Source organism: Chelonoidis abingdonii, chromosome 1 (genome assembly GCF_003597395.2).
Source record: "Chelonoidis abingdonii isolate Lonesome George chromosome 1, CheloAbing_2.0, whole genome shotgun sequence".
NCBI classification, from domain to species: domain Eukaryota; kingdom Metazoa; phylum Chordata; order Testudines; family Testudinidae; genus Chelonoidis; species Chelonoidis abingdonii.
Window position 1 is genome coordinate 142996496 of NC_133769.1, and position 24478 is coordinate 143020973.

A 24478-nucleotide genomic window follows, 5' to 3' on the forward strand; every position below is an offset into this window, starting at 1 on the left:
CAAGAGAGAGAGGATGTGACTTGAGACCATAAATTCTCCACCCAGCAGGTTTACTAGAGAGGTGGACTGACTCAGCTATCCCTAACTCCCAAGCCCACTGGCGCCTAGCTACACTCACAAGTGTGATGATCTGAAGAGGGCTGACACCAAATCATTAAAACAGAAATTTAATGGCGAGTCCAGCTGATCAACCAGTGTTGTTAGATGTTCGGCCAAAACTGAGATGGGCATATTCTATTTAGGACTGCCAGATGATGGATCAATTTAGCTCCAGATGACTAAGCTTTGAGAGAATTTTGCAGCCGGAGCAAGGGGTGTGGTGTTTTCCCTGGTGGACGTGAGCAGAGCGAGCACGCGCCATGGCGCTTGAGAACAGCATGCCACAAGGTGAGGGCAGTAAGCTTGTGGTAAGGCGAACATAGGACAAAACATCGCGCCTTAAATGATGAACGATCCTATTAGAGTGTAACAAGGCGTTGGACGAGAGACACACAACACCCGGCTTTACTTGCATCAAGTCAGTTGCCATAGAAGTAATAGCACCCCTGCTGTCAGAAACTATGAGGATATCTAAGACATGTATGCCGCGTGACAGATGTATCTAGATGCAGCACTTCAGTCAGTGTGGGGCAAAAACTTTGTCCCTATCTGCCCGTCCGTTGTGGTGCTGGTCCTAATAGAAAACGTTCATACTCCTCTGAGACACCAATTTATATATCGAAATGTTATAACATAGCCAGCATTGTTGTTATAGTAGATACATAGTTGCCTTATACCGCCTGTATAACTTGGTTAGTTTAGATACCTTCAATGTATATAGTTATGCTCATGACCTGCTGGATAAATCTGCGAGTGTCTTCGCTCATATCCATGTCGCACATGTTTAGAGATGTAGGCAGATGCCCGAGCGCACGCAGAACGTGACACGTCTCATCAGCGAGCAGAAAGAGCTTTAGCCGCGTAGCATTACACATTCACTGGCAGAGCAGGTAAGGTTGGCTCTCAGAGTCAAGCGGGCAAAGGGATTACACCGTCGCACCTAGCAAATTAGACGCACCTGGCAGGCCTAACTCCCGATAAACACACAAGGGAGAAATGTCACACAATCCAAGCCCCCATGATTCTCCCTAACAAACTCCTGAATTACCTATGGCGCAGGATAATACTTCAACCTGCAAAAAGAGAGCCCCTCTGCGGCTAGATCCGTCTTAAAGTCCTCCACGCTTCTTCTTGACCGTCTATACTGGGCCTGTACGTGGGAGGGTGGGAGGTGCGGTGTAGAGGAAACACGAAGATCTAGGAGCGCAAGCTAGCTGATACCGACCTACCATCCCCAGCGACATGCACGACACTTCGGCAGTCTCTATTACGAGAATAAAAGCGAGCTTGAAGTTCGTATCTGGTTGTTACCTTAAGTATGTTTCTATTATCACTTCTAGCTTTATAACCCATTTGAGGCTTACCTTACAGTTTGTGTATACCAGTTAAAGAGGAATCGGGGGAGTCTCTCTGCGCTCCCTTTCTCCCTGGCGAGCCCGGCGCCTCATACACGCCGGCCTTCACCGGGCTTCAGAACCCTGCGCGGGGGCACCTTGTTCCCGCGCGCGAGAGAGTCGACAGGGCACGCGAGCATTCACACAGGGAGATCTACACGACTCCTTTTAAAGTGGGCACCTTGATTATCTGCAAGGCCCACTACTTGTTACGTGGACACAGTGAGCCCTGATAAGTATCTCGTAAGGCTATATTCTAAGCCCGGAATAAAAAGAGAGGTAGGAGACCAGCTATATCCGCCCTGAAGCAAACTTTTGAATGGAGGCACGCTCTAAACTCCTCCAGTCCTCGGCACGCGCTGAGCCAGCAGGTAGTGTGGACGTACCCTAAGAGATCTATAAGAGAGGGATGCGAGCGATCACTAGAGAGGGACCACAGGAACAAGTGCTATCCTCTGCTCTCAGGACGCAAGTAGATTAGACTTAACGCTCAAGACAAAAGAGATACGACTTCCCAACCCGTCACCAGCCCCGCACAAATCGCCCGGTCCGGTTGCCCCTACATCCTGTGCTCCACATGGCCTTGAAGCGGCGCATTCTCACAGCACACTAGACGAAGCAAGAAAGCACAAGGTTCCTACGCGTAAACCACTGCCCATTCAGACTATGAGGCGCGCAACGTCAGATAGGAGCAGCTCCAGTGGGAATCGTCCCTCAGACATGCATATGGCAAAACCCCGCCAAGCGCTCCCACCTCTCAACCAACAATCTTGCGGCAAGAATTTCATCTGCTTGTCTCTGCAACTTGTCTCCACAATAGAGCGGACAGCTCTCTTTGGCCTGGTTTCAAGCAAGGAAGTTGAGAATCTGTGGCACTACCCATACCGATTCATCTGGGCTCAGCGCCGATGCTGCGGAAAGGCCTTGTCTATTTAAATTAATTAAGATACCATAGGTCCCTCACTGTATAAAGTGAATATTTGGATAATGGCTACCAAAATGGAATCAAGGGACCAAATCACAAATGCCAGATGCCCACGAGTGCCTCCTGCAAGAAGACCGATGGGACTCTCTTCTCCGCGGGACACAACAGGGACCTCAATTGTCTCACCTCAGGAAATCAATAACAGCCATTGTCTAAGCGAGCAACTAGCCCACACAAAACAACCAACAGACATTCACACGAAATCTTAACCGAGAGAGCCTCGGTATGCAAGAGAGGTGTTCAATAAAGTTAGTATACAGTTGTGCGCGACCACTAATCACACACCTAGCAGTGTGCATGAGACGAAACCACCTCCACACCAGGGACCACCTGCGTAATATTAAGGAGACACCTGATAGGTTTCTACTCGAGCGTAAATTGATCAATGACATAGAGAAGTTAGGGTAGAAGTTTGTTTTAACAAATGTTTTCAGTAAACTGGACAAGGATCTCCACGTGACTTGAGCTTGACATAAGGGCCCCTGGCACCATCGATCAGAAAAACATGTGTGAGTAGTTAGCAGTTTAGCCCTCGTCATGGGTCAAACGGATAGAGAGAGCATCTACGAGTGCGTACACAGTGCTCTTTTGAGAGGATCTGACGTCCCGCCTATTACCGTAACCCATGGTATCTGAAGCACGCCTATCTCAGAATTCCCAATGTTGTTTTAAGTATCTCAAAATGGGACCACGATCCCTGGTATCCCTTTCCCACAAGGAAAAAAACTATTGCGAGCAAGAGGAATTCAGTAATGCCTACTAAGCGGCAACCAGATGAAAATCTCAGAGGAAAGTTGTAAAACTAGTAGCTCACCTTATTTACATATTGCGTTAGTTCTTCAGAAACAGGTAACAGTTTCCAAATGGAGCATTGAAGGAATTACCCTAGTCTCTCGCATCAGATCCTTAATTCCGTTAGTCTGTCTGTAGTGTCGGCACCTTGTAATTACCCAAGAATCAAACGCCCAGAGAGCAATCACACAAAAGACTCTGTTCATGAGCAACCTTGCTGTAAGTCACAACTCCACAACGCATGACGAAATGTATGCGGTTATCAAACAGATATAAGTTTGCTTTCTAACTCTATCACCCCACTAGGTTGACCCTCTTAACAGTTTTGCACCCAAAACCATGTTGCATATAATTATAAGCACTGGCGTAGGTTCCGCGGTCCTCTCTCAAACAACCGCCAACGGTTCCCGGTAACGTTCGCCGGTCACACATTTTTTGATGCGGGTTTCCACAGGTAAATCACACAGGACACTTAACATATAATGGACGTTTCAAATTGACGTTACTGTGAGCTCCCATTTGATAGACTTTTCCTAAAAACTTTCTGGTAATCCTTAAATTAATCTCCAAACAGTTTAACTTGGACACACCAAGCTACCATAAGGAATTCCCATCACTGAGCAATAAAGTTGTTTTAAAGAAACTAAGCACAAATCTCCTCATGCTGAAAAGGGACAAAATTGAACTGTACGCTTTAAGCTACAGTTAATGTTGTAACATTACATATCAAACAAGTACTTAAGGAAAATATACATGGAACATGTGTTTGGAGAAAAAGCTCACAGTCAGAATAGCACTAAAGGTCTAAATTAAGTTTTTAACCCTGAACCATCAATAGATTACTAATAGTATGTAGACTTGTTGGAAGAAGTGTGGCTAATGGGGGGGCCGGGCTCGCAGGAAGGCGCAGGAGAATACTACGGACGCAGGACCTGGTCCAGTCTAAATTCCAGCTCCCCCACGTGGCAATCCGTCCCATCCGTCCACCTCTTCATAACATGGACAAGTGCCTCCCTATGGGGGTTCAGAACACCAAGCCCATCAGGACCACGGACCACCCCGGTGGTCTTTTGGACACCCAGGGCTACACCAAGCCCCAAGGGCGAAACCAAACGGCCCATCACACTCTGGCCATATCGGAGCACCGGGTACCTGAGGCCACTGTCCAGCAGACCTCCCCTCCCGTCTGAATACGAAGCAAAGCGCTGCAAGGCTCCAGAACAACATGATGTTCGGAGACGAGATCCACCAGGATGAGGCATCATCCCAGGACCCACTCATCCCAGGGTTGGTGTACAACTCATGTTTCCCATGGATGAGGCGGTAACGGCACATCATCATCGGGGCCATCCCCGCGATTGAATCTGCGAGCACACCCAGATCTTTGCGGCGCTATCATAAGTCTAACACTCCCAAATCTGGACCTTAGCGTCAGAAATTGGTGCTAGCATGAACCCCTCTAAGCTTTAATTTACCCAGCTTAGCTTTGATTCTCGCTGCCACTATCCAAAAATTCCAGGGTTTTGGCTCCCTCTGGTCTCCGCCAGAACCTTCCCTGGAGAGAACCACCAAAGACTCAGAGACTCTGAGTCCTGCACAACCAAAAGGAAATAACGCCACTTCCCCTTCCCCCTCTCTCTCCCGACCCAGACTTTCATACCCTTGGGCTTATACCTGAGAGTACTGATGCAGATCTCTTTACTCACAATACCAAGAAGCATGTCTCGCTCTATTCCACAAAGAGACAAAACCCCTAAATACAAGGAACAGAAATGGATTCTATCTCTTCCCACCTCCACCAATTCCCATGGCTGCTGCAAGAGCTTACCCACCCCGTAGAATCAACACAAGAGAGAATTCCCCTCCGTTCGGATCCTTAACCTAACCAGAGAAGAAAAAACGCAAAGTCTTAAAAAGAGAATTTGTAAATAAAAAGAAGGAAAAAAGACAATCAAAATATTCCTCTGTAATCAATGGCATACGGCTATTGCTTATAAGAAGAAGAGTATGAATAAACAACCTATCAAAAAGAAATACAAGTTAAACTTCCAGCAAGCTACAGAACACATGTAAATACAACCAAAAGCAACATAAAACCTATATGTTTTTATAGCGCTGTACTTACAATTTGGGAACAGCAGATTAGAAGATAGAAAATGAACCTCTCATAGCTGAGAGACAGACAAAAGACTCAGACCTCCAAAATTCCGATCCCTGATTTAAAAAATTCCAGTTTCCTGAATTGGGTCCTACTGGTCAGGATGTTTAGGTTCCCTTATGGTTTAACACCTTATCAGGTAAAAGAACACAGTTAACCCTTAGGCTAACTATTTATGACAGACCAGTTGCCCAAAATATCGCCTTCCCCGTAAGAGGAAAAAAAGAAAAAAGTCCCCACCATGGGGGACGGTGGGAAGGGGAAACTTCGAGTGGTTAGCATCCTATCAGCAGAAACGCCTACCAGAACTAGACCTCCCCTTTATCAGGATCGATGTCAAGCCAGAGCAGACAAGACATCTGGGCAGTACCCGGCTTCCATTCCACCGAAGCCAAGGGTGTAGAAAGAAAATACATGGTGCCCTTCTAAAGGGTACGAAATACCTTTAAACCGTGACCCCGCCCCTTGCTCGTTGGTGGTACAGATCGGTCAAAATGGAAGGGAGCGCCAACGGCAGCATGAGACCCCCGTGTGAAATCTAGAGGAGGCCAAGCGCATGGACTTGGATGGGGCCGAAAAAATCTACTCTGCTACACACGTGGTGAACGCAGCAAGCCCTCTTAAGCCGATAACTCCTGTAACACCTGGAGGAGGGCGGGGCGTCGGACAAATTTAGTGAGTTGGTCCCACTAGGCTCTCCCGTCCAGGAGTTCACAAAGCACTCCTAGAGGAGGGAAAAGGTTGCGAAGAACAGCATCATTGCAAGCTTCAACTAGATTCCGCAGATTGGTGTCTAGAAGCGGTCACACTCTGGCATAGCCATGCGGTGGATATCCTGGTTACACGGTGGTCACCGGACACTAGGTAGCCGCCAAGAACATGCAATATAAGCAATACAGGACTTGCAGCATGGAACAAGGTCATTTTTTTCGCAAAAGGTGGAGTCCCAGATGCAGAGTCTAAAAGACAACCGAGTTATCATGCGTTCAACACTCGGAATGGCATTCCCCTCAAGACTCAAGAGACGGGTCATTCCGTTCCCGAACGCTCAGCGACTTAACCCTCCACTTGGCCAAGACAGATTTTGCCCGTAGGAGAGTCAGCCACCCGCAGCCAGAAAGTACGGGACCTCCAGCGCGGCACAGTGATTCCGGTCCTGCCGAAAACCATCATAAGGGGACTAAAAGAAACAAATTTTTGAAGGGTGCCGAGAGCAGCATACCAATGTCCCTCTTCGATCCGTTCCCAGTTTTCCAAACCAGCCTTTCCTCGTCCTTCCGGCGTGGACCAGTGGCCAAAACCCTGGAATTTTTGGATGGTGGCAGCGAGATCAAAGCTAAGCTGGTAATTAAGCTTAGAGGGGTTCATGCTAGGCACCCAGATTTCTGGACGCTAAGGTCCAGATTTGGGAGTTAGACTTATGATAGCGCCGCAGAAGATCTTGGTGTGCTCGCAGATCAATCGGGGGAGGCCCCGATGATGATGTGCCCGCTACCGCCTCATCCAGGGAAAATGATGACGACAACCCTGGGATGAGTGGGTCCTGGACTGATGCCTCATCCTGGTGGATCTCCGTCTCCGGAACATCATGTTGTTCTGGAGCCTGTGCAGCGCTTGCCTTCGTATCAGCGGGGGGAGGTCTGCTGACAGTGGCCTCAGGTACCCGGTGCTCCGAATGGCCAGAGTGTGATGGGCCCGTTGGTTCGCCTTGGGCTTGGTGGTAGGCCCTGGGTGTCCAAAAAGACCACCGGGGTGGTCCGTGGTCCTGATGGGCTTGAGTGTCTGAACCCCCATAGGAGGCACTGTCCATGTATGAAGAGGTGGACGGATGACGGGATGGCCACGGGGGAGCTGAAGTAGACTGGACCAGGTCTCTGCGTCCGTAGTATTCCTCCTTGCGCGGTACCGGCGAACGGTACCGGGAACCGTGGCGGTGTTGAGAGAGGGACCGGGACCTACGACCAGTGCGGTGCCGGGAGGTCAACCGGTGCCGAACATCGTCATGCTTGGATCGGCTACGAGAGGTGCAGTGGTGCCGGGATCTGGAATGGTGCCGACGGTACGATGGAGAGCGGGATCTCAAGCGGTGCCGCGAGTGCGACCGGTACCGGGATGGAGAACGGTACCGGGACTGCGACCGGCACCGGGATCGGAAGCGGTGCCAGGGCCGAGAGCGATCACGGGATCCCGATCGAGACCGACGGTGCTCAGTGGTGCCCAGGGAAGATGGTCGCACAATGGCAGGTTTGCCCAGCAACTGGATGACCCGCACCGGCGGTGCCAGGGGTTGGGGCAGCTCAGGCTCCGTGAGAGCAATGAGGTCCCGTGCCGCGGAGAAGGTCTCCGGCGTGGACGGTATGACAAGCTCTACCGCAGCACGGGCTGGGGAGCTGGTAGGCACCAGACTCAACGGCTCTTGAGAGACCGGAATCGACAGTGCAGAGACAAGCGGTGCCGCAGCAGCTGGCGGTGCCAGGCGGTCCGACTTGGAGCTGCGCTCTGACTGCAGTGTAGCTGAAGGTACCGCAGGAACCTTGTGCTTCTTGCTCCTCGGGGAGAGCGAGCGGCACCGGCCGGAGGATTGGGCCGGTGACGGGTGGTGCCGAGGAGTCTTCACTGGTCCTGGAGCAGAAGATGCACTTGTTCCCGGTGCCGGAGTCGGTGCCGAGGATGGAGGAGTTAGAGCTGCCTCCATCAAAAGTTGCTTCAGGCGAATGTCCCGCTCTTTTTTAGTCCGGGGCTTGAACACCTTACAGATACGGCACTTGTCCGAAAGATGGGCCTTGCCGAGGCACTTTAAAGAGGAGTCGTGTAGATCTCCTGTGGGCATCGGCCGACGACAGGCCGCGCAGGGTTTGAAGCCCGGTGAACCGGGTATGGGCCCCGGTGCCAGGGGAGGAGAAGGGGCGAACCCCCGATCCTCTTTAACTATATACACAAACTATAACTACATCAAATGGTAATAAAGCTAGAGAAAAAACTACGTACACGAAAAAACTATACAACGAGCGAATCGCTAGGGAGGTGGAGATCAGCTAAGCTGCGCTCCACTGTTCCAACGACCGACACGGGCGGTAAGAAGGAACTGAGGAGCGGATGGGCCGGCAGGGGTATATATCAGGCGCCATAGTGGCGCCAGTCTAGGGGGCGACCTGCCGGCCCAGCGAGTGTTGCTAGGGTAAAAGTTTCTCCGATGAACGTGCACGCGGCGCACGCACACCTAACTGGAATGGATATGAGCAAGCACTCGAAGAAGAACCAGCTATGTCAGAGGGTATCAACTAACCAAGTTAAAGGGGCAATATGTAACTTGTTTATACTGATATATAAATGGTGTCTCAGAGGGAGTGTCTTTGGCCAGCCCAAAGGGCAGTGGAAAGTCCCACCACTGACTGAGCTGCATCCATTGTCACGGGCATACATGTCTTAGTATCCTCATAGTCTGCCAGGTGCTATTACTCTGCACTGTTGACAATAAACCTGGCTGGGCGCCTTTGTACCTTAATGGATCTTATGGCCATTGGGTAGTTCGCTCAAGGTCTGCCGTGGCAGCTGTCTAGGCAGGGCTGGGACAGCACACAGGGAAAACACACACATGCAGCCGAACATCTAACAACACTGGTGATCCTGACCATTAAATTCTGTTAATGATTGGAGTCTCACACTGGGAGTGTTAGAGCAGTGGATTGGGAGTCAGGGGATAGCTGAGTTCTTAGTCCCACCTCTCCTAAGAACCTGCTGTTTGATTTTAGGCAAGTCACCTACCCTCTCCAGACCTCAGTTTGCCTATCTGTGAATTTAATACTTCCCTCCCTCAGCAGCTTTGGGTGGCTTCAGCAATTACTCGTTATAAAGTGCTTTGAAACCCATGGATGCAAGGTGCCCACTAGCAAAGTGCAGATGACTGCTAGGAGTAATTCACTGAGAAAATACATTTCTGTTTCCCTGTCGAGAACAACCCCTGGAGCAAGGCCTTGATTCAGCAAGGAACTGGAGCACATGTCTAGCTTCAATGGGACAGCTCACGTGCTTAGAGTCAGCCTTGTGCTCACACACCTGGGTGAATCAGGGCTTGGCTCTCTGGTGAGGTCTCTTCTCTTGGCTCCTGCAGGCACAAGAGCAAAGGCCTGTGCAGGGAGGGATAGGGGACCTCTTGCCTTCTCCCACTAACATGGAAGCATGTATTTGAGATGAGGACAAGGAACAATGTCAGTGCAACAACCTCGACTGCCAAATCCTCCTGCATGTTTTGAAGGCAGTGCTACTCAGACCTCAGTGGTTCTGGAGCCAAATTAGTGAGCAACATTACCCAAACCAGCCGCAGTAGTGTGAATTCATTGTATCACTTACTATAGGATTTACCATATTAAACAGTATGACGGGGAAATATTTAGTTTATATTAATCTCACAGCAAATAAGTTAATAACTTAGTGCAAGTCGATAACTTAATTGGTTAATAACATCATAAAACCATCCTGATTGGTTAATAATTAAATCATACAGGAGACACATGAGCCACTTGCGGCTCTTGAGACTCAGTCTGTGTATCACTGCTCTAAGAGTACTTCAGAGGCCTGATTCCACCCCATCCCAAATCCAGTAGCACTGAGCCTCCAGTGTGCCCTTAGAACTACCCCCATGCTTCTGTTCTGGAGCGGTAACAGGCCTCAGCTACACCCTGGCAATCCCTTCCTTCTTCTTCCCTTGATCCAAGGGCAGCAGTGGGACTTACCATCCAGAGTGCAGAGGGCAAAGAGGCCCGAGCCACCATCCACTTTAGTGCAGCCTGCAGACACGGAACAGAAGCATATGTCATTCATGCTGCTGTCTAGCCCAGATCTCAGCAGTGAGATTTGGCTATAGCCTCCCTAATCTCTCACTGTCCATTCATCATCCCCATCTCCCTCTCTCCTCCTCTCAGTGGAGCACTCGGGCTCTGGTCAGGCAGTATATGACAAGCTAGAGGAGTCTGCTTCCCCTGCTCTCCTGGAGGGGTGGGTCACTGTGGTACAATCTCCTCTGAACTTTTGGAGGGAGAGGACCAACTGAAAACAACACCGAGGGGGAAGGGGAAAGGAAGGGGTTCAATGAATCTACCCTCCCAAGCTGGGGGTCCTTGTTGCTGTTTCTGGCCTTCTGCACGCCTCCTTTCTGCTTCCTCTCCCTGTGCTTGGCCAGTATTTTGATCTGCTATTAGACACAGTCCTGCTCGCTCCTAGCCACTGGTCACTAGGCCCAGAGAAGAAGCCTGGATTGGCATCTCTTCTCCTCCCCACCCCCCAATGAGGGAGAGCTTCCCTCCTGGCCTGTCTCCCACTGAAGGGTTCTGTGACAGCACAAGTTTCAGGAGGAACCTTTTAACTTGCTCCAACCCCTTCAGCTAGAGTTGCTACCCAAAACCCACAGATGGGGAGGCTGAGGGTGGTCAGGGCCCAAAGAGCCCACCTTGACTCTCTCCCTTGACATTCCCCCAGAATTGTGACATAACTTGAGCTGGAGATTGCCCCTGAGTTAAAGGGCCAGCATCAAGGTAACAACACTGAGTCTGACTCTGCTCTCACAGACACTGAGTAAATCAGGACTATTGAACGTTGCTCTATGATACCATCACCAACCCACACATGTGGCAGTCTTTGGACAGAAAGTGGGAGGTGGAATAGCACTGGTATTCCAAGAGGGACTAAGATGTTAGGAGAAATTTTTGCCTAGCCTTGAAACTTTGCTTAATGGGTATTTACCACTTTCACCATCTTATTACTATCTTAATTTCTGCATCAGTTTCCTTTCCCTGTAGGGCATCCCTGGTTATTACCAAGCAATGAATTTTAAACAGCTAGTTTAGGTGTAAGTGGGACTGGCTGGTTTCGCTCACTGATCCTAGGATTCCCTATGTAATGCGAGCTGCAGCTGCAGGCCCATGGGTGCCTGTGGTTTAATTGCCTTTTTTACACCCCCTTGATTCTCCAGAGATGCACAAGTGCATGTAGTAGCTCCGCTGGGAAGAAGGAGAGGCCTTGCAACTAGACCTCCCCTCCCCTCCGTCCTTGCCCTTGAACTCAGCCTGGTGCTGCTGCTGGGGCACATGGGAAGTGCCACAAGATGGAACAGGATCAGCTGGAATTATGGGAAAGTGAGCACAAAGCACTCCCGAATGCAAACGTTGAGCAAATCTGCAGAGGAAAGCTGTCCCTCCGGAAAAGCTCTCAGTCCCATGCCACTGCCACGTTCTCCCCAAGTCTGCACTAGTGCAACACTCTGCAAAGCAACCTTGTCCCCTCCTGACAAGCACTGGCTGGCTGCTTGGGAGCCCCATTTTACAAGCTGATCAGTTGTTTGGACACAGATGCTCAGTGGCTTTCACATACTGTGCCCATGTAACTGAGTGCCATGATACACAAAGGCAAACACAGCACTACTCTCATCATCTGTAGGCCAGGCAATACTTTTATTTTTAAAAGGCAATGCCAGGAGGACAGCATGAAAAGGGGCATATGTCTCTCCAGGGGCCATAGCAGAGGGGCAGCCACGGAGACTGGCACTGTTAAATACTGTAACTGACTGGGGTCCCTTGGGATACATCTACACAGTGAAAAAATATCCGCAGGAGCAAGTTTCAAAGCCTGGATCAACAGACTCGGGCTTGCAGGGTTTGCACTACGGGGCTAAAAATAGATGTGTAGATGTTTGGGCTCTGAAACCCAGTGAGGGAGAAGGTCTCAGAGTTTGGGCTCCTGCCTGAGCCCGGATGTCTACATATCTATTTTTAGCCCCATAGCATGAGCCTGAGTCAGCTGACTTGGGGTCTAAGACATGCAGCCGTGGGTTTTTTTTGCTGTCTAGATGTACCCTTGGAGTCCAGCTCTGCTGTTGGGATTACGCCAGCCACTTACACTATCTTTACCCAGCCACTCAGCTGGAGATGAAGTGCAGGGCAGTTTGCTAATGATGCCCATTTTGATTCAGCCACCTCCCTTCTGCAGCTCACATCTTGTCTCCTGGATCCAACTGGTGTAACTCCAAAGCCACTTACTGTGCTCATGGGGAGAATCACCCTGGAAGGGTGTGCAGTTGCCTAGTGATTGAGATTTAATGCCCACTTTGCAGAGGAGCAGCTGCCTATGCAAGAAGCAACTGTGGAGCACCCAGCCCTCACCTTCTAGACAGCGTTGCTTTCTGGTTCTCCCAGCCTGGCACAATGCTGGTTTGTCTGGGTGTTTAGTGAGTAGGAGGATGCTTGCATCCAAAAACCAAGCTGTCACTGAAAAGAGAGTGACGGAAGAAACCCAAGGACCCAGAGGACCTGGGGGACACAGGCAACCTTCTTATAAGCCAGGTCCAGCCGACTGGGGGACTGGCTAGTGAGCTGCCCAGATTACGTGCTGATACGTAGCTTCCTCAGCAGCCCTGTCCCTTCGCCCTATGCAGGAAACAGCTTCACTGTGGGAGATCAGGACAGTGAACTGCAGCACCTTTGCTGGCCAGCCTTGGGGGGGCAGGGAGGTGGGTGTTAGCTAACTGCCCCCTCCTCCCCAACGCACACACCCCCAGCAGGGAGGCAGGACTCTCTTTTGGGTACCAGCTTGTGTGAGGAAGCAACATTCTCATGTACAGTCACATCAGGGATTGTAAAGTGACACTGTAAGCCAGCTAGGGATGGACGCTGAGGCTACGTCTACACTACAGGATAAATTTGAATTAGCTTAAACCGATTTTATAAAACAGATATTATAAAGTCGATTGTGCACGTCCACACTAGGCACATTAATTCGGTGGTGTGCGTCCATGGTCCGAGGCTAGCGTCGATTTCTGGAGCGGTGCACTGTGGGTAGCTACTGTAAAATAATGAGGCCAATAACGTCGATTTGCGTCCACACTAACCCTAATCCGATATAGTAATATTGATTTTAGCGTTACTCCTCTCGTTTTGTAGGAGTACAGAAATCGATTTAAAGAGTCCTTTAAATCGATATAAAGTGCATTGTAGTGTGGACGGGTGCAGCGTTAAATCGATTTAACACTGTTAAAATCGGTTTAACAGCGTAGTGTAGACCAGGCCCGAGACATGTACTGACAGAAACCACTTCCTGAGCTCCCTTTACAAAACGTTAGGTCCTTAGCCCTCAGCAGTTGGCACTGCTCTGACAGCAGGGATTCTTGTCTCCCTTTGTTCTGCACGTCTCCCTTTGCCAGCAGGCTCCACCAATCAGTACGAGGTCTGGGGCTTTGTATAAAATGAAATAACTGATTTCATGGCCTGGTGCTCCCAGTGCTTGGAGCAGCATTTGGGATGCTGAGAACGTGACAAACCAAATGGGAGCCCTGCATACGGAGATCAGGGAGGTCCTGGTGCTGAGGATCCAGGCACCCCTCACCGCTCCACAAAGAACCCCACGCCTTCTACAGACAGCAGGGCTGGGGGTAACCCTCTCCCTCCTGCACAGGGCAAGCTCAGCAGTAGAGATAAAGAGAATGTGACTTGCCCTGACAATTGATGCCTCCTCGAGCACGGCCCCCGTGAAGGAGGGAGTCTAGGGCAGCTCTGCTAGGCTGGAGTCTAGGAGGGAGAGCAAAGGACCAACCTACAGAGCGCGCAGGAAGTGGGGTTCGGGTAAAGGGGGATGACGGCTCTGGCTGGGGTTGCGGGCTCTGGGGTGGGGCTGGGATTGAGGGATTTGGAAAGCGGGAGGGGGATCAGTGCTGGGGCAGGGGTTGGGATGTGGGGAGAGGCTCAGGGGGTGCAGGCTCCAGGTGACACTTACCTCAAGAGGCTCCTGGAAGCAGCTGCATGTCCCTTCTCTGCCTCCTATGTGGAGGCATGGCCAGGCGGCTCTGAGCACTGGCTCATCCTCAGGCAACACCGATGTAGCTCCCATTGCCTGCGGTTCCCGGCCAATAAGAGCTGCAGGGGCGGTGCTTGGGGTGGGGGCAGCGTACAGAGTGGAGCCCCCCGGCTGCCCCTACATGTAGGAGCCAGAGCGGGGCCACGCTGCTGCTTCCAGGAGCCAGGTGGAACGGCTCCCAACCCTGCTCCCCAGCTGGAGTGGGACAAGCCCCAGACCCTGCTTCCCAGAGGGAACTCAAGGGCCGGATTAAAATGGCTGGTGCGCCGGATCCAGCCCATGGGCTATAAGTTTGCCCATCTCTGGTCTAATGCAAATTGTTCAGCTATCCTAACATCAGGAGTCTGAACTGGCCCAGGAACTGACGAAGGGGGGGCGGCGGGAGTGGCACTGCTCTGGCGGTGCTCCTCCTGCCGCACACCCCGAAGGATCCTCTTGCACATCCCACTTTGGAGACCACTGCTCTGATAGAATCTGACAGAATCGATAGCTGGGAGTTTATGATCTCGGCCCTGAATATTGCTGCAGGCTCTGCCTCTGCCTCTTACCTCGGCCAATGCTGCCAATTAGATGAGTGGAAACGTTCTTGTTATGAATCCTGCCAGATGTCTGGTGAAGGATAACGTCCCGAACGGGGGCTTCCCTAGGGAGAAGGGAGAGACAGAGGGGAAAGTGTTAGGGATTCCAGCCAGAGAGAATCCCAGAGCGACTCCCTAGTCACTGTCCTTGAATCCCAGGAAAGGGATTTTTACACACACGGACTTCTGGGAGCTGGCTGCTATCCCAGACAGGATGAGAGGCAGGGGAGATCAGTCCATTTGGGGGATGTTTCAGTCACTAAGAAAGCACAGGGTTTTCAACTGCCTGAGTGTATTTATTTGCTGATAAATACCTGGGAATAGTCTATGTGGCAAATCCGAGTGCATACATGTATCATGGGGAGGAAAGGAACTAGCTAAGAGCCTTTCTGAACCACTCCCAGGTATATTGGTGGTAAAAAAATCAGACACCTGAGAAGGTGCTGAGAGATAGCAGAAAAGCCAAAGGAATACCAATTCTCAGGCATGGAAAGAAAGATCCTGAGAGTTACCCCCACTATAGAGTTAGAGAGTTTCAGGCCAGAAGAGACCACCAGTTCATCTCATCTGACCTCTTGTGTATCCCTGGCCACCAACACCATCCAGCACCTGCACATTAAAACTAACAACCAAAATGAGGCCAAAGTATTACATTGTGTGCCACAGGCAGGGCCTAGACCTGGAACAGCAGGGAAATGATTATATTATAAGGCTGTCTTTTATTCACTTGGGAAATTGGCTAGGTGGGACACAAGAAGGTTCTGGAGGGAACAAGCCTGCCCTGGTCCAAGGGAGACAGACTGGATGAACAAATGGGGTTTTTCTGTCTGGCTCCCAGGATTTGATTTAGAAACCCTCCTTTTGACACCTCTGGGAGCACAGACTACAACAATAAAAACCACAAGAGAAAAGTCCCACCTTGGGGCTGTAGATTCAGAGGGCTGGGTGGGCCTCCTACTGGCTCCCCCTCCCATTGATCAGGCTCCCAGTGAGCCTCCCTCCCCTCATCTTGGCATTCACTTGGCTTCCATCCACTTCCCTCAACTCATTAGCCAAGCTCCTGCAACTACTTCTGGATATTGCAAGCCACATCCCAGTGGCACCTCCTTGCCCTGCACGCCAACACACAATTCAGGGAGAAGAGCCAGAGTGTTCAGTCCATGGCAGAGCAAAGCAAGGGGCACTCAAGCACCAGGGTTGTGGGGGTGAAGATTGGTGGGCTTACAGCACATGGATGCTCCCAGAACAGGGGGAGGGGCGGGCGCAGGACTCAGGCAGTGAAGGAGGATGCAAAGTCAAGGAGGCAGCTGGAGTGTAATCAGCAATCAGAATGTGGTACAACCATGCCTCCATATGGCAAGTCTGTAAAACTGCACCTCTGTGTTGTTCAATTGGATCCTAATGCCCACCTGCTGTTTGCAGAGCTCTCCCCTCCCTCTGCTAGGGGCTGCTGGTCCGGCTTCCAGGTGCAGAGCAGGATAGCATAGCCACAGCCCGGCTGGGACACCATCATCTCGGGGACACCATCAGGGCCCGGGTTCACAGAGAGGCTGTCCACCTGCACCAGCCCAGGAACAGTAAGCAGGATTGTGAGTGGAAGGAATGTACATTTCCTCAGAGAGACGGAGACAGAGAGTGTGTGTGTGCCCATGGCCCCAGCCAATACTTTGGCAACATCCAGCGAATGCCCCCCATCATCCCCAAAGCAGCAGGCTCTCTGGAGAACCAAGTTTCTGCCAGAAAGTCAACAGGACCTGAACTGAGTTCAACATGGAGCTGGATGTGTCACCTCCTTTGATGAGGGACACAATCCTTTTTCCCCAAAAGAGAATGGAAGTATATTGTGGGTTGCCAATTTTGGTTGGCTGTATTCCTGGAGGTTTCATCACACCATAATCTTTAATTAAAGACTCCAGGACAATCCTGGAGGGTTGACATCCCTAGATTCATAGAGAGCAGAGCAAGGTTAAAGCAGCTGGCTGGACACCCAATCACCTGCATCTGTCAGCTACCCTGCACACACCACACAAACCATGGGGGGAAATTCACTCCTGATGCAGCCATCACTGATCTTTTGTTCAGAAAACTGGGGCTTGGCTCCTCTTCCTTTGGAGGGCCCTGCACTTTGGGAAACCTAGCTCCTTAAGTCCATACTCAACATACCTCCATCTAGGGCACTCTGCTTCCTACCTGCCCCTCCAGCAGCCACTTCTTCAGCAGCACCAGCTGGCCAGAGATGTGGTCGGAGCTCTCAGACAGGTCCTCCCAGCGGAAGGCTCGTACCACACGGTCCGTGTAACCCACCACCAGCTCGAACTTCCCATCTCCATCTGCAGAGGATACAGGGAGACAACAATGGGTTCCATCAAGGCATCACAGTCCCACTGCCTGCAGGCACACCTAGCACAGAGCCACACAAGCGTCCGCTGTACCATGATCCCAAAGATCTTAGTGCTCAGATACCACAGTGACGGGTTACCTTAGAAAAATCTCAGACCTCCTAGCTCCCCAACAGCTCATGTACTGCAGCACCCCAAAAGCCACAAAGTCTTCTCCTCTCTTCTAGGGCTAAGATGGGTTGGGTTCCTGCTTCCGTCATGTTCTGGTACATGCACTGCCACGCTGAGACCCATACGCCTGTTCTACTCTTACCATTGCCATGTGCTTGAGCTCCTGCTCTGCCCCCTTATCCCTCACATGCTCACCAATGTCGTTGATCAGCATGACCTTGGTGTTGGCGGGAATGTGCTGCTTGAACACCAGCTTCTGCTCATCTGCCTGTGGAGGTTCGTGGTGGCCAGAGGCATCTGGATGCTTTGAGGGTGGAGGAGTCAGATCAAAGAGATGAAACCAGCCCTCGGCACTCACGGCAACAACCAGATTCTGCGAGGAGAGGGGAGACCCTGAATCAACAGAAGAGATGGTGAGATTGCCTGCAACAGTCCCCCATGGGGACAAGGGCAGGGCCATCAAGATGAACAGTAACTACACTGTGAGCTCTGTCTTCAAGGCCAATTGTTACAGTGATTGGCTAGGTGTGGTCAGTGCAGGGCCTACTGCACCAGAGCTAGTTTGCACTGACAGAGAGATGTCTGGAAAGTACAGAGCAGTGCAGCAGAGATTCTGGCTGTGCCTAGACGCTGCTGCAGAGCCACAGCATCCAAATTTCTTGGTTACCTTTGCCAGACCAGGGGCTTGCCTGCAGTTGAAACGTTAGAGCAGCTGCACTGCTGTGGCACCTACTGTATGCTACCTAAGCTGGCGGGAGGGCTTCTCCCACTGGTGTAGGTAATCTACCTCCCTAAGACTTAGATCAACTTAACAATATCGCTCAAGGGGTTAGATTTTTCACACCCCTGAGCAACACAGCTGAGTCAGGCCTGGCCTACACTAAAAAGTTAGGTTAAGTCTTCAGATGTCAGAGTTCCCTCCTATTCATTACACTCGCATAGTGTGACTCTCTCTCTCTATCTCTCATGTATAATGGTTAATGAGGCTGCTATAGCAGTTAAGCCATGGAACGTGAGTTTAGATGATTGGATCCAGAGGTCCTGGGTTTAATTCTCCAAGATAATGGCCCAGCAAGAGCTGCCGTATTACATAGACTGGAATCTGCAATGGTGCTTGGGCTGCTCTGCATCTCAGTCTTCGCAAGGGCCAATTTAAGTGCATGCAAGTGAACAGCAGGCAGGCAACAGCTGCACCACAGGCCCCAGAACAGTCAAGTAGTACCCATGAGGATTGGCTGGGGCACTCCAGGGTCAAACATGCCAGTAAAGTCTAGATGCACTAGCCATTGGCAGGTCACTTCCCTAGCAAAGTGTTGGTTTGCTTACTCATCAGGCCTGTTGGTGGCTCCCACACTATGTTAATTGAGGGACAATGTTTAAACCAGTAGCGCTAGCTCTCTCAGAACCAGGGAAGATATGTATCGAAAAAGAACCTGGGGGACTCTCCTCCCCACTTAAAATACGCAGTTGTTTGGGGTTGCAGCACATGTCAAAGGCCAATCTCCCTCCTCCAATGTGAGTGTAGTTGGTGGGGAGCCAAATGCTCTCACCTTTCCTCTGTTGCACACGTCCCCAACACCAACGCAGGTGAGCTGCAAGAAAAGGGAGGAACTTCAGAAACCAGGAAGTAGCAAAGGAAACATACATCAATACTTTGGGCTAAGCCTGCACTAGTGATCCTCCAGCCTTCAGGATCCTCCTCAAAATCAGCATCCCTCTGGATGAGGACCTGTCTAACCTCACTCAGGCAAAGGAGTGAGAGGCCAGGCCCAATGGCAGAACCTTGCCTTCCCATGCAGAGCTTGGGGCAAAACCCTCAGCACACTGGGGGAAGGACGAGGATGGGGGAGGGAACAAGAACTTCCTTTCCAGTGGCTGTTCAGCACTTTGGACAGCACTCCTTGCCCAGGGAGTGAGAGCCCAGGACTGAGGCAGGGAGCGGGGTCTTTGATGCAATTGTGGAGGGCCTCAGGACCAATCCCGATGCCTTCTTCTCTGAAGGTTTTCCATCCCCACACAGCACTCCTGGCAAACAAACAGCACAGGCTCCAAAGAACACAGAGGAGTGGCAAACTCTGCCCCAACAGACCATTCCTTGGCAGGAGCGCACAATCCAGGGCTTGCTATCTTCATTCTTGTACACGCAGAGTTTCCCGTTGGTGTCCCCCACCACTAACTCGTTCAGCTAGAGAGAAGGAAAGAATGTTAATGATGGGAAATTCACACCCACCTTCATCAGCCCCAGGAGGGAAAAAGAAACTAGAATTTAGATATAAAGCTGCAAAGCTGGAAGCAGTAAATGGAAAAGAAGAGAGAGAAAAGGGGAGACCAGAGATAACAGGAGAAGGAGGGAAGAGCAGCAGCAGAGACATAAAAGACAACATTTTAATCCACCAGATAGTGAGGTGGTGAAGAGGGCTCCCTGGAGTCCCTTATTCAAATTCAACCATCAGGGAAGACTGAGGTGATTTCCCTGCCTCTCCCTGGACATTGTTAAATCAGCCCCATCAGAGATGACATCCTGGGGGCTGTTAAAAATGCTTTCTAAAACATTTGTTCAGTGTATTGGAGTGGGACTCAGAAGAGCTGATGTACTATGTGACGTTGTGCGAGTCACTTTGCTGCTTTGTGCCTCAGTTTCCCCTCCACTCTTTGTTTAGTGTAAGCTCTTTGAGATAGGAACTGTCTCTTTCTCATGTACAACATTCACCACCAAGGAGTCCTTATCTCAGCTGGGACCTATCAGCACTACTGTAATACAAATAAATAATATTTATACCTCTGGAATGGACCAGAATGCACTAAGTGGCAGGGATTTCAAAAATATCTCCTGGGGCTGGCCATTCCCTAAACCTCCTGCAAGCTCTCCTAGCCCCTTCCAGTTATGCGTATTGTGTTATGCTAGCAATTTGCTCAGTATAATTTTCAAGAGCAAAATATAACTACTCCTTAGAAAGGGCAGTGACTATTAGTTGCCAAATGAAGCCGCTGCCTTCTATAGTTTTGATTAGGATAGACAGTTTGTGTTTAAGTGGGAAAACAAATTACATGTTCAGGATGACTTGTGTTGCTAAGTGGATAAGCTGCTGCATTTTGTACAAAGTGGAGCGTTTTCAGGGTCCGTGGCTTTGTTCCTGAATAGGAGTTGTAATAATCAAGGCTGGTGGTCACAATTTTCACTCACGGTGGCAGCTGACCAAAGTACCCCACTGCAGTGGGGTTTGTTTGCTCCACATTAGACGGAGGAACAGGAGTGTTTGAACTGCATTCCTGTGACCAGACCAAGGGTTGGCACTGCTGCAATATGACCAGGGTCAAACTGGGGAGGCACAGGAATTTTTTTTATCTGAGGCTGCCACCTTGTACTCCAGAACTGATGGGGTCCTTTAATTATTAAAGTTTAATATATAGCAAGAGAGAAAGTCTCTAGCCCTTAAAGATGTGAAAATAATGGTCAAAATGTGAATTGTGTAAATCTCTGACAGTTAGCAGGTGCCACGGGGAGGGCAGTGAAGAGAGGGTGTCAGGGGGAAGTCAGCATCAGGCACCCAGGGGAAGGCAGCCCCAGGCAACGCAGGGAGGGCAGCAGGAGGAAGGCAGCACCGGGCACCCAGGGGAGGTGCCGGAGGTAGTGCCAGGGGGAGGGCAGCACCAGGCACCCAGAGCAGCGCCGGGGGCGGTGCCGGGGAGGCGCAGCGCGGGCAGGGCAGCACCAGACAGAACCATTATGCAAATACTGAGCCAGACTCCTCCCCCCCGCGGATTCCCGCCTCTTTTCACGCCCTCGCGCTACCCTCTCGCGCATGCGCCTTGTGCCCCACGCCCGCCACTTTAGACTCCCAGGCCCGACGCCCCTTGTTACCGTATCGTTGTCGGCGTCTCCCAGGCAGATGGCCTGGGGGAAGAGGCTCCCGCTGAACTCGAGCGCTACCCGCTGCACATAACTGACCGACCGCATCTTCCCGGCAACGATAGAGCTGGTCTCGCTCTCACGGGCGGGCCGGCGCCCCGGCTCCCTATGACACCGCGGGTGCTACGGAGGCGCCACGGACTCAAAAAGCGCACGGGGGGGGGGTAAGGAGTAATCACGTGACGGGCCGGGCCCTGAAAGACCCGCTCCGGCCTGTGGCCAGGCGGGGGCAGCACAGTCGGGCGGTCCCGTCCCACGGGGGGCAGGGCCCTGTTGCGCTCCGCTCCGGCCGCCCGGCCTTTGAGCGCCCTGAGCCTGGGCCTGGCTGTCACAGGGGACTGCTGGAAAGCCCCGGAGTCAGGAGAGCTGGGGCCGCTCCCAGCGCTCACTGGCTGCGGGGACGAGCTTGGAGCCGCTGGTGGTGCAGAAAACCCACCCGCTGGTAGTTTTAAAAAATCAGTGTCAGTTTGTGGGGGTCCCACTCATAAATTTTGAAGAGTGGGATTAGGGACTCGCTGAGGGCAGCAAGGGGGAAGTGGGGTGAGACGGGAAGAGCCCAGCTCGACTCTCAGATCCCAGGCTGAATCTGACAGGCTGGCAGTTAAAAACACATCTCTTCTTACTTGTAAATTGAGCACACTGGCTCTGGAGTCACTGAAACCCACAAATCATGGAGCCTCGTCATGACACTGGTGGGAGCCCAGCTTCACTTCAATATGAGACCCTGGTGAGTCCAGCATCTGGTATGTAGTACTCCACGAGGCTACTCCCAGAAAGCACTATATGCTGGAACCTCTGCTTTCTCTGGGCTATATGAACACTGGACTAGAAATCAGGAAATTAGAATTCCCAGCTCTCTAATTTCCAGTGTGACCATGGACAAATCAGAGGTCTCTTCCCTAACTATAACATGGAAAAGATGGTGCTTATATTCCTTTTTAAAACATGATCAGGCCTACCACTAAGATGCTTATGAATTGTTGTGCTGCAGTCGCTGCAATGCAGATGACTGAACTCTCCATCTGCATTGTCCCCTGGCAGAAGCAACCTCTTTGAGCAGGTGTAGTGGTACAAATGAAAAGCAACATACAAGTACTATTATAAAAGTTTCGGGCTATGGATCCTGCGTAAAACGTCTCATGCTGAACTTATGTAGTCAGCTCTGTGGAAGCACTTGCAGGTCCAGAAACTTTCAGTCGAATCCAGGCAGTGTTCATATTTTACAGGTGGGGAAACAAACCCTGAGGCCCAAGACCATTGACTGGCTGGCTGGCCTTGACCTGTCTCCCCACCTTTAAATTGACAATATCTACATGTGTCATTGGTGAGGAAGGCTAATGACATAAGATCTCTCTTCTGAGCTCTTTTTATGTTTGTGGAGCATCAGACAAAGCCAAAAGAGCAATTCTGCCCTCAAACCACTTATTCAATCTCTGAGTGTGTCAAAATTCAAAGCCTTCCAAGGGGTAGGGAAACTGTGGGCCCAGTTCTCCTCTTACTCCCACTACTGCAAGCAAGGAGTTAGTGTCACTGAAGTCAATGAAATGACAGAATAGTAAGTGGGAGGAGAAGGTGGTCACATATCTCCAGTGGGCACCAGGCAGCAAAGAGGGAGCTCTCCTGATAGACTATGCAAACTCTGTTCTTAAAAACATAAAAATTTTAAAAATCCTTATTCAGTAGCTTCATTTTCTGGTTTTATTCTTCCTGACATCTTGGGGCTGTCTCAGGAAAACAAAATAAATATTAACTGGAACAGATGCTAGAAGACCCAATTGTTTTTTGCATCAGAGTAGGGATGTCTGTTCTGGTTTCTTAGCCAAATTCCAACTCCAATTATATTCTACTTCCTTGAAATTCCCCCTCATAACTTCAGTTGGGAGACTGTTCTTCATAGCTTGTCCTAAACTGTCTCGTAGTGTTTCTAATGTTCCACTCAAGAGGTGGCTGCACTGCAGTAAAAAAGGAAATGGGAATTGTGCACATACAGTCTGATTCTTCTCCGATTTACACTAGAGTAAATTAGGAGTAGTTACATTTAAGTCAGTAGTGTTACAGGGTATAAGTGAGATCAGAATCAGGCCCAATGTCTGTAAAGTGGGTCAATTCAGGAGGAAAGGCAGTTACAGTAGACCCTCAGAGTTATGAACACCAGAATTACAAAAGCAGCAGAGAATCCTGTGGCACCTTACAGACTAACAGACGTTTTGGAGCATGAGCTTTCGTGGGTGAATACCCACTTCGTCATGTATTCACCCACGAAATCTCATGCTCCAAAACGTCTGTTAGTCTGGATCTGTAAAAGCAGCAGAGAATCCTGTGGCACCTTATAGACTAACAGATGTTTTGGAGCATGAGCTTTCGTGGATGAATACTCACTTCGTCATGTATTCACCCACGAAAGCTCATGCTCCAAAACGTCTGTTAGTCTATAAGGTGCCACAGGATTCTCTGCTGCTTTTACAGATCCAGACTAACACGGCTACCCCTCTGATACCAGAATTACAAACTGACCCATCAACAACACGCCTCATTTGGAACTGGAAGTATGCAATCAAACAGCAGAGACCAAAATAAATAAATACTGTACAGTACTGTGTTAAATGTAAACTACTAAAAAAATAAAGGAAAAGTTTTTAATTTTTTTTTTGACAAGGTAAAGAAACTTTCTGTGCTTGTTTCATTTAAATTAAGATGGTTAAAGCAGCATTCTTCTTCTGCATAGTAAAGTTTCAAAGCTGTCAATATTCAGTTGTAAACTTTTGAAAGAACATTTTGTTCAGAGTTATGAACATTTCAGTTACAAACATCCTCTACTCCCGAAGTGTTCGTAACTCTGATGTTCCACTGTACATGCATTTCAATGAAAGTCATAATGTACATATTGGTTCAGCTGAGTGTGAGACATTTTTTTCTTTTCATCGAAATTCATTCTGGGCTGTTTCTTTCTCCACCTCATTATACAACTCCCTGCTCCCTTTCTCCAGTGGAACGACAAAGGGGCATTTCTACCTACATTCTCCCCTCAAGACAAAGATCTCCATCCTATATCTAAATGAAGAATGTCTGCTCCAATATTCTGTCCTGCCTAAGTGGACATTCCACTTAAGATATCCAATGCATGGTTTTGCAAGAACTCTGCCCTCAGGGTGAACCCACCTACTCTCTCCGCCTACTGTATAGCTACAAAAGGAAAAGTGCTTCCCCTTGG

The 24478-nt window shown here is 50.3% G+C and overlaps 1 protein-coding gene across 2 annotated transcripts in view; it reads right to left on the reverse strand.

The window, feature by feature from the left end:
• Positions 1 to 21405, reverse strand: part of ITFG2 (integrin alpha FG-GAP repeat containing 2) — a 76469-nt gene extending 55064 nt beyond the window's left edge. The window contains exons 1-8 of one of the 2 annotated variants that reach the window (XM_075070880.1): positions 21220 to 21395; positions 19447 to 19542; positions 18908 to 18949; positions 17553 to 17730; positions 17038 to 17177; positions 16257 to 16405; positions 14818 to 14912; positions 10162 to 10215 (exon numbers count right to left, since the gene is read on the reverse strand). In XM_075070880.1, coding sequence (XP_074926981.1) covers positions 10162 to 10215; positions 14818 to 14912; positions 16257 to 16405; positions 17038 to 17177; positions 17553 to 17730; positions 18908 to 18949; positions 19447 to 19542; positions 21220 to 21315 — 850 coding nt within the window. In that variant the 5' untranslated portion in view covers positions 21316 to 21395. Of the gene's footprint in view, positions 1 to 10161; positions 10216 to 14817; positions 14913 to 16256; positions 16406 to 17037; positions 17178 to 17552; positions 17731 to 18907; positions 18950 to 19446; positions 19543 to 21219 lie in introns of both variants that reach the window. The other variant, XM_075070882.1, reaches the window with a different exon arrangement.
• Between the last annotated feature and the right edge of the window lie 3073 nt (positions 21406 to 24478).